The sequence below is a fragment of the Ambystoma mexicanum genome, chromosome 13 (genome assembly GCF_040938575.1).
Source record: "Ambystoma mexicanum isolate Mex_15411 chromosome 13, UKY_AmexF1_1, whole genome shotgun sequence".
Taxonomy (NCBI): Eukaryota; Metazoa; Chordata; class Amphibia; order Caudata; family Ambystomatidae; genus Ambystoma; species Ambystoma mexicanum.
Window position 1 is genome coordinate 748370425 of NC_090938.1, and position 17443 is coordinate 748387867.

General features: G+C 48.0%; 1 protein-coding gene across 1 annotated transcript in view; it reads right to left on the minus strand.

The window, feature by feature from the left end:
• The window catches only part of LOC138520679 (uncharacterized), a 135302-nt gene that overhangs the window by 56484 nt on the left and 61375 nt on the right, over window positions 1–17443 (minus strand). The window contains exon 7 of the mRNA XM_069632952.1: window positions 13808–13938. Within this exon, the coding sequence (XP_069489053.1) occupies window positions 13808–13938 (131 nt within the window). The remainder of the gene's footprint in view (window positions 1–13807; window positions 13939–17443) is intronic.

The following is a 17443-nucleotide window of genomic DNA, read 5'->3' on the forward strand; positions in this document are numbered from 1 at the left end:
TATAAGGAGAGCACATTATTGAGTGGACGGTTTGGGGGGAAAAATTAGGATACAAAACATTCTAAAAGTCAAAAGAAAATCTAACAGTGAAATGAGGAGAATAGAGCTCTGCTGATCTGGGAGTGGGTGTCAAAAAGTACAATTACTATAGGGTCTTCACCCTAAAAGTATCCTGTGAGAAGGGAGACTTCCTGCGGGTAAAAGTAGTAATATATGGAATAGTAACTGCACCTGCGGTATAGGATACCGCTTCTAGCGCTAACTGGATAGAGAACCAATTATGGCCTTGAATCCCCAACGGGCATCTGGCCCGGTTGGCACAGCCGCAGCTGGCGTAATCCCAAACCTTTATGGCGGGCTACTCGCCTGTGTCCTGCCTTTAGTCGCACGCTTGCCATGAGCAAAATTCCAAATGCCAGGAAAGGAAATTTGTTGGTCTTCTTACACAACAGCAGAGCGCAAGGCCCGTCGAAAACAACCTCATTATAGAGGCAATAGGTATTTGCAGTAAAGCCCTTGCAAAAATCCTCTTGCGGTGCCGCGTACATGGTACTTCGTTGATCATCTTGTCCCCTGGAGTTGGGATTTCGAAAAGGGCTCCTCTACTTCTCATGGGTGAAAATATATAATGCAAAAACAGTTGAACTGGTTGATTTGTGGATTTCTCCAGAGTGTTCAACAGTCTTAACCATCAGATGCTGTGGAGGAAATGCTCATGGCGGGGGATTACTAGTGGTTTACATACAACATTAGTGGATCTATACACAGATAGCGGCAGCATGAGGATCTACACACAGATAGCAGCAGCATGAGTGGATCCACAAACAGATAGCGGCAGCATGAGGATCAGATAGTGGCAGCATGAGGATCTACAAAGATAGAGGCAGCATGAGGATCTACACAGATAGCGGCAACATGAGCGGATCTACACACAGATAGTGGCAGCATGAGGATCAGATAGTGGCAGCATGAGGATATACACACAGATAGCGGCAGTATGATCAGATCTACACACATATAGCGGCAGCATGAGGATCTACACACAGATAGCGGCAGCATGAGGATCAGATAGCCGCAGCATGAGCGGATCTACACACAAATAGCGGTAGCATGAGCAGATCAACACACAGATAGTGGCAGCATGAGTGGTTCTACACACAGATAGTGGCAGCATGAGCGGATCTACACACAGATAGCTGCAGCATGAGGGGATCTACACACAGATAGTGGCAGCATGAGGATCAGATAGTGGCAGCATGAGGATCTACACACAGATAGCGGCAGTATGATCAGATCTACACACATATAGTGGCAGCATGAGGACCTACACACAGATAGTGGCAGCATGAGCGGATCTACACACAGATAGTGGCAGCATGAGCGGATCTACACACAGATAGTGGCAGCATGAGCGGATCTACACATAGATAGTGGCAGCATGAGGATCTACACACAGATAGCGGCAGCATGAGCGATCTACACACAGATAGTGGCAGCATGAGCAGATCTACACACAGATAGTGGCAGCATGAGCGGATCTACACGCAGATAGTGGCAGCATGAGCGGATCTACACACAGACAGCGGTAGCATGAGCGGATCTACACACACATAGTGGCAGCATGAGTTGATCTACACACAGATAGCGGCAGCATGAGCGGATCTGCACACAGATAGGGCAGCATGAGCGGATCTACACACATATAGCGGCAGCATGAGGATCTACACACAGATAGCGGCAGCATGAGGATCAGATAGCGGCAGCATGAGCGGACCTACACACAGATAGCGGCAGCATGAGCAGATCTACACAGATAGCGGCAGCATGAGCGGATCTACACACAGATAGCAGCAGCATGAGCAGATCTACACACAGTGGCAGCATGAGTGGATCTACACACAGATAGTGGCAGCATGAGGATCTACACACAGATAGCGGCAGCATGAGGATCTACACACTGATAGCAGCAGCATGAGCAGATCTACACACAGATAGCAGCAGCATGAGCAGATCAACACACAGATAGTGGCAGCATGAGCGGATCTACACACAGATAGCGGCAGCATGAGCAGATCTACACACAGATAGTGGCAGCATGAGTGGATCTACACACAGATAGTGGCAGCATGAGGGTCTACACACAGATAGCGACAGCATGAGCAGATCTACACACAGATAGCCGCAGCATGAGCGGATCTACACACTGATAGCGGCAGCATGAGCGGATCTACACACAGATAGCGGCAGCATGAGCGGATCTACACACAGATAGCGGCAGCATGATCCTTGTGTGTTTACATCGGGAAGGCTCTGGATACAAATTATCACATAGGGGGCTAACACAACCCTGTATATGTGGCGTTTTCTTTTAAATTTGTACTTTTCTGAACCCCCAGTTTCTTTTGCTGTGAAAGAATACCTCCCCAAAAGAGGGCAAGAGGCAGATTGAGTTACTCAAGGCTGTAATGGGCACCCGTGCAGCCCCTGCAGTGCTGCAGGGGAACACACACTATAAAGGGAACAGCAGATTCGTCCGAAGATCTGCGCATGTCCATAGCTGACAGGAATCTCAGGGTCCCCCGCCACTTTGTTTCAGGAGGGGTTTTTTCATCCTGTGTTGTACCATTGTACGCCATTGCGCCATCGATAGAGGCAATTTCACTGGACTAGACGAGCATTCCATTGCGGTGCCCATTTGCTTCCCTCCAACCATAGAATTGCACCTGAATTTGTGATTAATGGAGGGAAAGCGAAGCGGTTGGGGATGGGTAGGTAGCAGCATTATGGCTGCATTGGTGGAACAACAGTGTAAGGCTGACTGCCACGTGGGCAGTGGAGTACCTTTTATGAAAATGTTGGGGGGGACATGACAGCTGAAGAAAATGTGCCCCTGCCAAATGAATGGGGACAAAATGGTGTGCCATAAAAGTTGGGTGGGGACAAACACCCCTGCCCCCCCTAAAATTACGCCCATGCACGTGGGGAATATGATATGAAAAAGGCCATTGTTGAAGCACGCGTCAGCGGAAGCGGCGCGATAAAGTCAATTCCTTTACGTGGCAACACCAACACTGTAGGTAATAGAGGTGCCCCCACGGTCTTCCCACTAACTAGGGCCTTTAAGACAAAAGTTGGCCTTGCTGTGCTCTATGGGGCGGGGATCTGTAGCCCAGACAATGGGGCTGCCTGGAGGAAATTGGAAAGCCAAGTGTTGGAAGCGGTGGTAGGCTTGCGCAGTTCCTCGACTGTTGAAAGAATACTATTGAAACTGGGCTTAACCTCAATACGTACTAAAGAGTAGCCGCACGAAGGATGCAAGCCTTCTTACCACTTCACACAAGGTATCAGATGAACAGATTGCAATACATACGGGGTCTGCAAATGTTTTGGACTTGGACTCCCATGATTCGTCTCCATTGTCTCTGCTGAGTAGTGCTGATGGGAGATGTAGTCTTAAACATCTGGAAGGTCAAAGCTTGCAGACCGCCTGCAGTATAGCAGTTCAGAATGGATGTCTGCAAAATGCCTAAAGACACAGGGTGGGTTACTGAAACTGGAATAAGGTGTGCAAAGGAGGTCTTTATGGAATTACAATTGGACGCATTGTTGAGGTGTTTGGTCTTGTATGGCGCCCAAATGTACCGCACGGTCTGCTCTTTGTGGCGTGTGGGTGAATATCCTGTGCATTTGTTACTAGCATGTAAATCACTCATTGTGGAATAGAGGTTTCTTATTTGACCACATTGTAGCAAATTTAATTTGGGGTCAGGTGTAGAACCCTTTAACAGCTGTGGAAATGCCTAAGATTAGGCCCTCACACAACTGTAATGTGTCAATACATTTATGTCAGTGTGAGGAATTGCCATCTGGCGAGCGTGCAAAGGCCTGATCCTCCTTTGCCGCAACTTCATGCCAAAAGCATAGTGCACTTATGCACTGCTGCAACAGTAGCCTGACCCGCAGCACCCACTATGCTCATGGTGCAGAGCTGGTTCAAAGGTCCCAAGATGCCCACTTGACTGCCACTGCAGCCCAATAGCGACATTCAAGATATGTCCCTTGTATTCAAACTGCAATGATCATGAGTGCCCCATGCTGGTAGCAGGGTAAACTCTAAGAATAAGCTATGCCTGAGTTTAGGCGCATAGTGCATGGCGATACTTATGATCATGGCCGCCAGGTCACAATTCACATTGCACTGGTGTCTTGTGAGTTACCATACAAAAGATTGCGTATTCGGGTGAGACAGGTTGATGCTGCCACCCAGCAGGACAGAAAGCAGGAGGACCCAGTCTCTCTTTGATTCTCTTTGTGAGGGCCGGTAACGCTCTCCTCAGAGACAGCCACATAGCAGGCAGCTGTCTTGGGCCCAGGTATCGAAGGAGTACACCCATTCAGGAGGAGTAGCCTCACACCAGGATGCTGCATATCCAAAGGTCTTTGTTGCCAGTAGGAGGGAAGGGGTGGGAGTAGGATAGGCAGGAGGGCTCTGGACACTGTAAGAAGCCTTCCACCATCTTGTTCCTCACTGTCTCTCTTTCCCTTTCCTGTCTCCTCCACTTCCTCTGGAGCAAAGCACTTTGGGTGTGAGACCAATAGGGCATCCTCCACTCCAGCCAGGAGCAGGGATTGGTCCCCTAAAGCAGGCTAGCTTTAGACCAATCACCTGAGGACTTGTGCCCTTAAAAAAAGGAGTCTTGCAACCCTTCAACAGAATTCCCTCAGTTCCTCAAGGATCCCTAAGGCCAAAGAAACATCAGTTACACTTCCTTTGGGACAGTTGCACTGTCCAAAGCCCTCCACTGGAGGTGAAGAAGGAGCCGCCCAAGACAGAAGGAAGATCTGCCCCTAACCAGGGAACATTGGGAATGACCAGTGCCGTGGACCAGGACCAAACAATCTGCAATGGGTCTTCTGTTCCAGAAGAGCAGACCCTGAACTGGAACATCCTGTCCTCGAGTTATTTGTAAATGTCTAACAGCTACCCGTAGGGCCAGACCAGGCACAGCTCCCTGTTCTCCTGCAACAAACAAGTTGCTCTGTGTTCCCTGCATCCTGAACGATAGGGAAGGTGCTGGTGTCTGTGTTACTCCACCCAGCCGTACTGTTGCACTGCTTCTGCATCAGCTCGACATGGAATCGTGTCCTTGCAAAGCACGCCGCTTGCCAGGCCTAAAGTGTCTGCTTAACACCGGAACCCAAACCAGATCTCTGGAGGGTCACTCGCCGCCTCTAACTGGGGGTCACATCTATGGCTCGGCCTAGCTAGCCTGAGAACTGCCACCTCATTGATTGCCAGACCTCATCCAGCAGCCAGAGCCCGACTAAATTTGAAGCGTTCTTAGGACCGCCCGACCTGCATCACTTGAATCGCTGTTATTCAACTGCACACAGCCCCCGCCCTTCGACCCTGCTCGACACCCGCTTGCTGCCAGGGCCTCCAAAATTCTATGTGCCCAACTGAGCCTGATCAGCTTGCTTCATTGTTCAAACCCGGGTCTGTTGCGTCAGCCCACCAAGAACTGAATCCAGGTACTGTGACACTGAACTGACCCCAAGGTCCACTTGGGCCCTAGAGACTGATTAGGTCACGATCACCCCTGTTTTTGACAAGTTATCTTTTTATGGTAGTACCTTACCTACCACCCCTGGAACTATACTCAGAGTGCTACTTTCTCCAGTCTGTCGCATCTCTTCTGTTCTTTCCTTTTGGGGTGAGTTTTGTATAGTAATCACTTTTACTTGCAGATGGTGTTTTTTTTTAGTGTTTATATTTTTATAGAACCTTGATTGGACATTTCCTTTATTTTGGACTGCGATACTGTGTTATTTGGGTCACTACTGGTTCACCTTTACATCCGTCTCGAGATTATAGCATTCCCTCGGCCTGCATTACCACAGATGGTGAAGGAGGTATATCTCTTGATTGTGCCTGTTTTACCTTTATGATTTGCGTTGTGTTTTGTTTTTTTGACGTGTGAGGGCTGAGTGGGCCATTGCCCCTGCTCATCCTTCTTCTCCTCCGAGGCAGAATCCAATCTGTCACGGTCAGGTGGTCTAGACCTCTAAATGGGCTCATTTTCTAAGTCCCGGAGTGCAAAGGAAGGTGTAAAAGCAAGGCATTAGGCATTTCCACCTTACGTCTGCACTCTAGAGCATTTCATATCCACTTGGAGGCAGAGAGGGAGCTGGAAACAGACTTAACATCTCTGCCATGCATTACCTCCACATTCAAAAGGCACATGCTTGACCAACATCATGAGATGTTCATGCACGGACAGAAGGAATGGATCCCCATGGAATCCACCAGTTTTGGCACCTGCTAAAAGCCGGCCGATTCCTTACGAATCTATTGTAAATGCCGACTGCAAAGGGCAATTTGCAGGCATTAAAAGGTTTCACAAAATGGAGGAAAAAAGTAAAGAGGAAAGACATGAATTACTTACCATAATAGCATTTCTGATGATTGTATCTGCTTATATTCACATGCTGTGCATATAGTACGACATCTAGTGGTAATCGCGGAGTATTGCATCTTGTCTTTCGAAGGATCGAACGGGGGACATCGACATGGGCGTGCTTGTTACACTATCCCTAATGTGACGTGTTCAATAAACACTTTTACAAAGTGACCCCATAAAGTTAAATATGTCAGCTTAAAGTGTATTTCTTGTATCGCTGCAATGCTTTCTTTCAAATGCCCTCTCAGTCGGTTCTAGAACCTTGCCGTCGGTGTCCAGCATGCAGTAGTTCCACTTTCAATCACTTACCTTCTTGGCATTAGGAACTTTCTCTCCAGGTGCCATCTGGCAACCTTTCTCATGCAAATCATTCTAGCCTTTGCTTCGGAAGTCTTCTCTCCATCCCTTGGCCTTCTTGGTTCCCCCTCTACACTTTTACGGAGGACCGCAAACTTCTCTCCAGGCTGGATTCCGTTTTCCCTTTTCTCTCCTTACCCAATGTGGCCTCTGGCAGGTCCAGTCCTCCAGCATAGAGGGCTTCGCACCCTCAAGCACTGCATGGTCTCAGCAGGTGGCGTTCCTTTGCCACCCCTTGCATCACACTTTCAAGCCCTGTCGTCCTGTCACGGGCAATGTGCCCGGCATCTGACGACTCAGCTTTACTCTGCCAGTCTCCCTCAACTCTCCTTCGCTTCCCCACACACACGTGCACCCCAGTGTGGAGTGCCACCCCTTTTAGAGAACGAGAGTCCCTCCCAGGGCTCCTGCTCATGTCACATGTCAGTGACCATGCGACCACTTCAATAAAAGGGATGAGCGATTTCCCGCTCATCAGTCAAGAGCAACTGACTCCTGCCTGCCTGTGTCATTCCTTCAGCAGCGCAATGCTGGTGCTGCGTAGCAGGCAGATGGGCCTTCCATGCATGGCCCTCTGCCAAGACAGTGCCCCTGGTGGGCAATGCTGTGCCTGATGTCTCCCCAGGTTAGCACAGCCCCTTCCGGGCAACTCTGCGGCTGTGTTCTGGAACCCCCGCTGGGCAATTCCGACTGCTGTGTATGGTGGTGGCCTCAGAGCCCCCAGGTCCCTGTCAGACCATGTGTCCATGGTCCAACAGGGTGCCCCCTGTGACTGCATGTGTCGGCCGGGTGACTCCCCAGCAAAGGTGTGCCTAGACCCTGTACCCTGGGTCAAGGACACAACACCCAGCACTATCAGGGTGTCTCTCAGCAGTGGTTTCGCCTTTCTTTTTCTGGCTGCGTCACATGATCATAGTCATGGAGGAAAGACTCATAATTCTGGGTTTCAGTACTTCATGGCACTGCATATATACTGGCGATGATAACGGTATCTGATTAACTATTGTTCACATGTTGTTTACTTTTGCTAAGCGTTGAGTGTTATGCTTCTATGGAAAAAATGGACAGGACAATATTATTGTAATTATATTGTAACCCTGGTGGGCACAAGCAAGCCGCAGCGCTCCAGTTCAGGGACATCCTGAAGGTCCTAGGAGACACCAGCAGCACAATCTAGGGAACAAAGAAGAAATCCCTAAGGCCACCCGGCATCCTCCAGACACTGAGCCGGAGCGAAGAGGTTCATGCCGAAGCCTGATTGGCTTCGACATGATCATCCAGAGACGTCCCATTGCTTGGCCTCATCGTAAAGAGTAGCAGTGTTAAGCATGACGTCTGTTTGGCCGCCATGTTAGGACTTAGTAGGGCTGTGGGCCTTACTCTCTGCTCCCTTGCCTCCTTGTTCTCCTTCCATGCTGCTGCCACTCTTGTTACGTGAGTACATCAATGCTTGCCTACCTCCTTTCCTATCATGATCCCTCCTTCACCTTTTCTGCCCACCTTTGGATTGGCTGTCTGGCTTCTGCTGCTTGCCCCTCTTCCAATTGTAAAGGGAACTATGTAACGGGGTCAACCAGTAGATAGAGGATGACAGGATTATCTAACACAACTTCTTATAATACAATTTTATTTATCAAATACAAAAATATAGAAATGTGTATGTTATTACCAATCTCCAATACATGCAATACATCCAAATATCATAAAATCAAATACAAATACAAATTCATGCCGATACTCTTCCAATTGTGACTGTACACCGTCGCTCCTGTGTCGGACCTTCCACGAAAATGCATTCTACGTTCCAGAAAACACTCTGGTCCACTTTCTTGGTCTATCTCTAAAACGTTCTTAGACTCAGTCTACCTTTTTGCTCTAAAGTGATCCTATTTTCCCTGGTCACTAGCGGCCTATTTAAGTCTGTATCTGTTTTGGTCAGTACTGGCCTGTATACCCGTTTGTATTTTAGCTACTACTCGCCTTATTAAGCAGCATCTGTTTTGTTCGCTATCGGTCTACTTAAGGCAGCATCTGCTTTAGTTTGCTAGCCTCCTGTTAGTGCTTTGGTTGGTACTGACCTATGCAAACCTGCATCTGTTTTGGTCACAGTCAGTCTGTTTAACCTGTTTGTGTTTTGGTTGCTATAAGCGTAGTCAAGTCTGAATTTGTTTTGGTCACTACTGGTCTGTTTACGGCATCTGGTTTGGCCATTATGGACTTTTTAAGCCGGTATCTGTTTTGGGGTGTATCAACCGATTTAACCTGTTTGTGTTTTGGTTGCTATACGCGTAGTCAAGTCTGCATTTGTTTTGGCCATTATGGACTTTTTAAGCCGGTATATGTTTTGGGGTGTATCAACCGATTTAACCTGTTTGTGTTTTGGTTGCTATACGCGTAGTCAAGTCTGCATTTGTTTTGGTCAATACTGGTCTATTTACGGCATCTGGTTTGGTCATTATGGACTTTTGAAGCCGGTATCTGTTTTGGCTTGTATCAACCTGTTTAAAGTGTTTGTGTTTTGGTTGCTATCAGCATACTCAAGCCTGCAGTTTTATTGATGGCTACTTGCCTCCTGAACCTGTTTGTGTTTTGGTCACTAATGGCAAACCTGCCAAGACTTCTATAACCCTCTGTTCTTCCTCTGATGCATCCTATAGTACCCCATCCTTATCGTATTTATTTATTTTTTACATTTGTAAAGCGCCTCAGTCCAGGGGCGTCAGGGCACTGTTGCTGAACCAGTTACATGTGAGCATCGCGCAGGTAAGCCAATGATGGCATAGAGGCTGGTGTTCGCCCTTCCTATTGGTGGCGCAGGGCCCAAGTTCTGCAAGTCATCCCTTGTCACCTCACTTTTTCATGTTTCTACCAATCCTAATCCTCCTCTTTACTCGTATATCTTTTCCTCTTTCACAGGGTCATCGCCCTGTTCCACTCTTCTCCATCCCTAATATCCACTATTCCACAAAACCGCCCCATGCCATTCCCCTCTCTCACACACCAACGTCATGTGTCCTGCCCACCGCCTTTCTTTCACCCTCCAACTACCACTACATCTCATTTCACTGCTACTGACCTCACTCTGGGATCCTGGAATACCCAATCACTTTGCAATAAAACGTTTTCCCTCACTGACAACTTTGACTCCCTTCATACCATACTATCTGCGAGGGATGTCACTGAAACCCGGGATCTCCTACAGAACACTGTAGCTCCTCCGCACTCCATACTGGCTTTGCGCCCTTCTCCCACAACCTGCTACTCTCTAAAATGCAGGTGGTGTTGGCCTGAATCCTGATGATCACTAGGGACACACCTTCTACCCCTTAGACTTTACCATTTCCTCTTTTGAAGACATCTCTGTCCAACTTCTTGCTACCATCCATTTCATTTTCTTCATTGTCCATCGTCCACCTGGCACCCCCAATTCCTACTGTTTGAGTGTTTGGCGGCCAATCTTCCATTGATCATAATGAGTGACCTCAACCATCCCTCCATCTCCGACACCCATCAATCTTAGTTTTACTTCACCCTCATTGACCATACTCTGGTCATCCTCCATAAACCTCTGACTCACACCTGTGGGAATTACCTGGACCCTATCTTCCTTTCCACCACCCTCCACGTGTCTTCCCTCACTACTGACCCACTGCTGAACGTAACAATCGCTCCTTCTAGAGGCCCTTATCTTTTCTGCCCCACCATTCAAAAATCCTTGAACAAGCTGTCTTTATCATCGGCTACCTTCAGGAACACTTAGTCTGCGATCCACTCCGATCAGGCCTCCGGAGCAAACACTCCACTGAAACGGCTGTTCCTCACGTTCTTAACTTCCTGACCTGCTCATCACTCTCCCTTTTCTCTTAATCTCCCTTAAACAAAGTTCTCACCTTTGCTACAGACACCCTCTTCAACCTACCTCAAACTTCCCCCATCTCTACACACAGCCATCATGCTGCATGGGTCTCCATGCAACATTGCTCTTTCTTTAAATGCCTACTTCTAGCCCACAAATCTTTACATATCCTTGACCCTTTGCAACGTTGCTGGCTGCTTCTCTCTGCACTCTCGTTCCCTACTTGACTGTTCTGCCCTCCTGCGCTGCCTCCTACTTGTTCTCCACATTTCACTGGAACGCCCTTCCCCCGGCATTGAAGAGAGCCCCACCTATGGACCACTTGAAGGACAGACCCATGCTCCAGCCACTACTCCCCACACACTGAACCCAACCTCCTCACCCCCACCGAAACACCACAAGTATGTTCTGCCTGTGAAATATTGATATTACTGTAAGCCAGGGCTTCAGACCATAATTGTTATGATACTTTGTCTGTTATCTTGTCTTTATTCTCAATTCATGTCCCACCATCACTCTACCCACTCATCAAGCAGTTTCTCCCACTCAAATACCCGTAAATGTTTGTAAACACACCCTAACCAGAGGCTGCCTCACTCACCTGTGTTGCCTCCCTTGTACATCATGTCTGTTTGAAATGACTCCAAACACATACAAATACACAAACAACAAGGCAAGTGATGTTCCAATGTTTGTTTGTTTGTTTGTTTGTTTATTCATTTGTAAAGCGCTCCAGACCCGAGGGTATGTAGGATGAAGTTGTGAGGGTACGACGTCCTTTCATCGTCTGCCTTTTCATCCCCGGGCTTTTCAAAGTGCACATTCCATCGAATGTGCTCATCTAATTTGTTAGGGGGGGTGGTGGGAAAGGGCAGATAAAGGTTTGGGTGGGTGGGCAATGGCAAAAAATAAGTGTGGGAGGGAGGTTTGAGGGGGTACCCCCACCACAAAAAAAACGAAAAGAAAAACCGATGAGCACATTCGATGGAATGTGCAAGTTTAAAAGCCTGGGGATGAAAAGGCAGGCGATGAAATTACATGGAACCGTTCTGAGAGTCCCTCCTACTGAGAAGAAACAAGGCCAAGGCACCTCTTCGATAGGACGGTGCTACGTCACAAGGGTCTATGATTATGTTGAGTTACACTACACCCGAGGTGAAATAGCCATTGGCATATCAGTCTGATACTGCCCTCGAAGACACTCCAGCACCCACATGGCAGGGGTTCCATGTGTTAATATCCTGCAAAAATATCATCATACAAGAATGGCGCTGTTTCTTTGCTGCAATATTAACCCAGGGAACCTGCGGGGGACGCCCCTGCAACCCCCATATTTTTTTGAAGGGAGGGGGGACACCCCCTCAACCCCCCACTCCCATTTACCCCATAAATAATCCCCATTATATCATGTCGCCTATGCCGTTTCCCGGCGACCATATATATGGCGACATTATTTATGGGGATAATATTACCTGATATCCATGGCAGGCAGTTCTCCTGCATGCATGTTGCAGGCAGGCACGATGTAGCAGCAGTCACATCTATTGGTCAGCCGCTGACTGATATCCCAGGGACAGGGAGAAGACAGAGCAGGACATCTCCTACTGGGGGAAATCCTGTTCTCGGGGCTCCTGATGATGGCCCATAAGGCAGCTGAGATTCAGTGATTGGCCCAAGATCTCACAGTATGGCTACTAAGGTATATCCGCGTGCAGTGCCCTGCCATTCCATCAAATCAGAGTTTGAATGGGTTTGAAGGACGCGGAGCAACACAGGTTCGATCCCCGGGTCTGCGCTTAGAAACCTCTGGGTATTAAGCGCGTTATAAATAAACAATTACAATTCTCTGTAGTTGGAAAGTAAGCTGCAATGATGTGATTGCGCAACTGTGTGAGGGTCAAAGTGGATCCTGGGTGAAACATGAGACGTGTAGAGAATCTGTTCTAATGGATATCCTTCTCTGCCTTTGGAATTGGACTTTCTGTGAAGATCCCTGTGCATACTGCATGTGCTGGAATGCTTCCTCCTGCTGTAGCCAGTGCCAGGCCAACCGTAGCACGTGAGCTGCACCCTGAAGCTTGGTGCAGGTCATTTGTTTATTTATTTATTGTTTGCTTGTTAGGCGCTTATACAGCAAAAACATGGGATTGCTGAACAATTACAATATACAAAAAATACAGTGGGGGAAGGGATGGCCGAACCGACTATGCCTTGTGAGTATTTAGAACTTGCAGGTGCAGCAAGGAAGAGGGCACTGGGGTAGGTGCTGTGGTCAACCATGCTCGAGGATGAGCCACAGATGAAGTGCAAGAAATGGTGATTGCTATGCGGCCAGAAGGCGCGTTGGGTGGAAAGTGCGATGCTCCAGTGGGAGGGTGTGCCAGGCAAGTGCTGAAGGTAGACAGAACGCGGGGAGATTCGGTGTGAATGGTCAGAGGCCCCGAAGATGCATAAGGGTCCAAGACAGCAATCACAGCAACCGTGGGAATAGCAGAGGAGGGAAGAGGGGAAGGAAGAGGAAACGAGGAAAGTCTTGAGGTGCTTATGGAACTTAAGAAGGTCCTGCTCAAGACGCGGAGGGTGGGGGGCTGCAATAGTGCAGCAGCACAGTGCTGCTGACTAGTTAAACCGTGATACCACGGCTGGTGCCTGGAGACCATGGCGCAGGCATACACACTGTCAAATCCATCTCGTGGCACTCAGGGGGGCTAGGGGGGTTCAGGATCAGAGGGGCAGTGACTAGCATTATCACTTGATGAACTAGCTTATGACATTTGCTGGGACTGTGAGCAAAGGGCAAACAGATATGAGTGCAACAGCGGCTCCTAGTGGTTAGTTGATGTATGGAACTGGCCCAGAAGAGGAAACAGAGAGGCACGGTTCTATGAGGCTTGATCAACCACAATTGCCTCAATCACCTGTTGTTAGTACATATTATTCCCCTCCCCATCCCATATCCCCCACAGACACACATATACATATATTCGTATGTTGGTCGTACGACCAACAAGAGTCGAACAGAAGGTGGTCGAGGTATCTGCAGTTGAAGAAACCAGAGATTACCAGACCCACACTTGTGCTCCTAGTGACCTGTCAGAGTATGGCGTTGGTAAATTCTGTAGTGGTAACTTACATAGGGCCAAATCCTTCATCAATCTTCAGCTGCTCTCCATGCATGGATACGTCCATCCAGCCATCGGACTCTTGATCCAGAACTTCTGTGCCGAGGGTGGCCTTCCCCACTCGGTGCCATCTTCCGGCAATCTACAACACAGAAGCAAACCTGAGCCCTGTGCAGTTCCTGGGTGATGCAGGGCAGGAGGGAAGGGGCCACTGGGGAGACTCAGCAACAGTGGCTCACTCTTATGATATAGTAAGGCATGATATGATATTTATAACACACCTGTACACAAGTGTTTCTAGGCGCCACAAGACAAGGGAGGGGAGACAGAGGGAAGACGAGACAAACGATCCTACTAGGCCTTGCGACGTTCGGATGGTGCAAGTGCGACCATGTTATGGCTGCGAGCGGTGCAGGAAGATCTGACACTGTCCCTATGGTAGGGTATCGGGACTACCAGTCGTAGTGGCCAAGTCAGAGATCGACTGTGGGAAGCAAAGGGGGACGGCGCAGAGATGGCTGGCCCAGGTAATCTCTGCTACCCCCTTGAGTGGGTCAAGGTAGGGGCATAGAGAGCCTGCTCCCCCAGAATTGGGTGGAGAAGGAGCCTGTTACATCTGGAACTGCATCTACCCATCATTCTTTGGATTTCATTTCTATAATGAATGCCTCCGGGTTTGGTGCGCTATACAAATGTCAAAATAAATAAATAAATAAATAAAGTTCTGGCCAACGTGCAGTAGAGAAATCATAGAAATCGAACCTAGAAAACCATAAAACTCCATACCACATAAACAAAGATCAGCATGGCCGGAGGTGGCTTCGCCGAAAGCAAGCCAGAAGAGTTGTAATTTTTTAAAAGTGATGGAGTGAGCAAATAGGAGTGACATAGCTGAAGAGATGCACCTGAAGGAAACCAAGGAGAACAGCAGGGTCACAGGAACGGCAGGGAATGGGCTCTATAAGAAGTGTACAGGGCGTTGAATGAAAGATACGAGTATGTGGCACAAAAAACGCATCACTACCCTTCCGTCTACACTCCCAAAGGGAGAGATGAGGAGCAGGCGTGGGTGAAATGCTAGACCTGAACGTACAGTGCCAAATGCTAATATTTCTTACCCTCCACGAAGAAACAGGATTTTCCTTGGAAAAAGTGCTAATCATATGATGCATGTTATTTGTAGCATCTATCAAAACACTGCAGTTTATTTAAACATCTAAATTATTTCTATGTCTTTGTATGATCTTTTTTGTGAAAAGATACAAACTTTATTGCCTAGTTTTGAAAAAGTGGTTTTTGAAAAAGTTGAAATTATTAATTTTTAACAGTCGGCTTGTTTGTTAAAATGTCTTGTGTGCAGGTGCAGTAATAACGTGCTGGTATTACTGCATACTGGCACATTACCGCCCCGGCACACCCCAGGTTTGCAGGTAGTGTGGTGGATTTATCTCCTACTCTGAGCTGGAGGTATATCCGACACCCTATGGGCAAAACCTGCCGGCATTACTGGCCCGGTAATACCGGCAAATCCCCTCACAGGGTTCCATGGAAAGGGGTTTTACAGGTGTTTCCGCCACTTGCAATCCGCCAGTAATTCCGGAAGACCAAGTGTCAGAAATAGTATTACAGTGATACCAGCAAACTTGTAATGAGCCCCAAATTGTCTCTGGAAAAAAGCAACATTAACTTTCACAACTTTTCGTTACTTTTATAGGCTATTAAAACAGTTTTTTTACGAGTTTACGAATTGGTCATGATGTAAAGGCTACAGCAATACGTAGTACGGGAGTATTACAGGATACCGTATCAACACATTTACAGAATAGCGCAAAAGAAACCCAGAACCTGAAAGTACATAGAATCATGGGTCCAACCACTGGCGCGATAGTCTACCACAGCGGACCCAGATATCTCCCTGATTTGGCTAACAGGACATGAAATCATGGATCCAACCACTGGCGCGATAGTCTACCACAGCGGACCCAGATATCTCCCTGATTTGGCTAACAGGACATGAAATCATGGATCCAAGCACTGGCGTGACAGTCTACCACAGCAGACCCAGATATCTCCCTGATTTGGCTAACAGAATGACAGTCTACCTCAGCGGACCCAGATATCTCCCTGATTTGGCTAACAGTACATGAAATCATGGATCCAACCACTGGCGTGATAGTCTACCACAGCGCACCCAGATATCTCCCTGATTTGGCTAATAGGACGACAGTCTACCACAGCGGACCCAAATATCTCCCTGATTTTGTTAACAGGACATGATATCATGGATCCAACCACTGGCGTGACAGTCTACCACAGCAGACCCAGATATCTCCCTGATTTGGCTAACAGGACAACAGTCTACCACAGCATACCCAGATATCTCCCTGATTTGGCTAACAGGACATGAAATCATGGATCCAAACACTGGCGTGACAGTCTACCACAGCAGACCCAGACAGCTCCCTGATTTTGTTAACAGTACATGAAATCATGGGACCAACCACTGGCGTGATAGTCTAACCTAGCGCACCCAGATATCTCCCTGATTTGGCTAACAGGACAACAGTCTACCACAGCAGACCCAGATATCTCCCTGATTTGGCTAACAGGACATGAAATCATGGATCCAATCACTGGCGTGACAGTCTACCACAGCAGACCCAGATATCTCCCTGATTTGGCTAACAGTGCATGAAATCATGGGTCCAACCACTGGCGTGATAGTCTACCAAAGTGGATCCAGATAGCTCCCTGATTTGGGTAATAACCTGATAGTACATGAAATTGTGAATCCAACGACCGGCGTGACAGTTTAACACAGGGGACCCTGATATCTGACTGCTTCGGGTAACACACTGATAATTCATGAAATCATGAGTCCAATTGCCTATGTGACTGTCTACCACAGCCGACACAGATATCTCTCTGATTCAGGTAACAACCTGATAGTAAACATCTAGACATCTTATGAACTCGGACATATGGTCACGAAGCCTGCAGGCCCTGTCATGACGGCCACCGGGATCAACAGACTTGGCGAGGTAATGCATCCCCTATACAGTTCTGCCCTATGGAGTCTCAAAGTGGTGGGGAATGTACCCATCCACGATTAGTCCCTGGGTGTTGAGTCCCCCCGCGGAGCCCTGGGTCAAGGATAGTTGCCTTCATGGGTCTACCAATCTGGATGGATTGAGTTCCTTGTAGCAGCAGCCAGTGGTTGGTCAGCTGTCTGGGCCAACCCTAGGTTTCCCTTTATCAATCAAGTGCTTACTGGCTCAGCTAGACCTGCCCACCTCGTAGCCATGCCACAAGCTTGTGCCTCCTCCCATTATGATCTCCTCCACATCAGTTTGGGGACTCACTCATACACCAATACCTCTACTACCTATCTGCAATGCTGATGCTTTCCAGCTTTACCTAGATTACTTTGTCTCGAATGTGGTTCCTTCACAAAACTTTCCATTTCATCCAACAATTCTCTTCCAACTACTTCCAAGCCCTAATGTCACACGCCTACATTTGACTGTTCTCCAACTTCGTCATCAATCTTCTCACCTCTTTTTAAGTTCTCCAACCTTCTCGTTCAACTTGTGGACCTCCTCCAACTACCTCCTGACCCTCTCCTTGACTATGCCAAGCCACTCTAA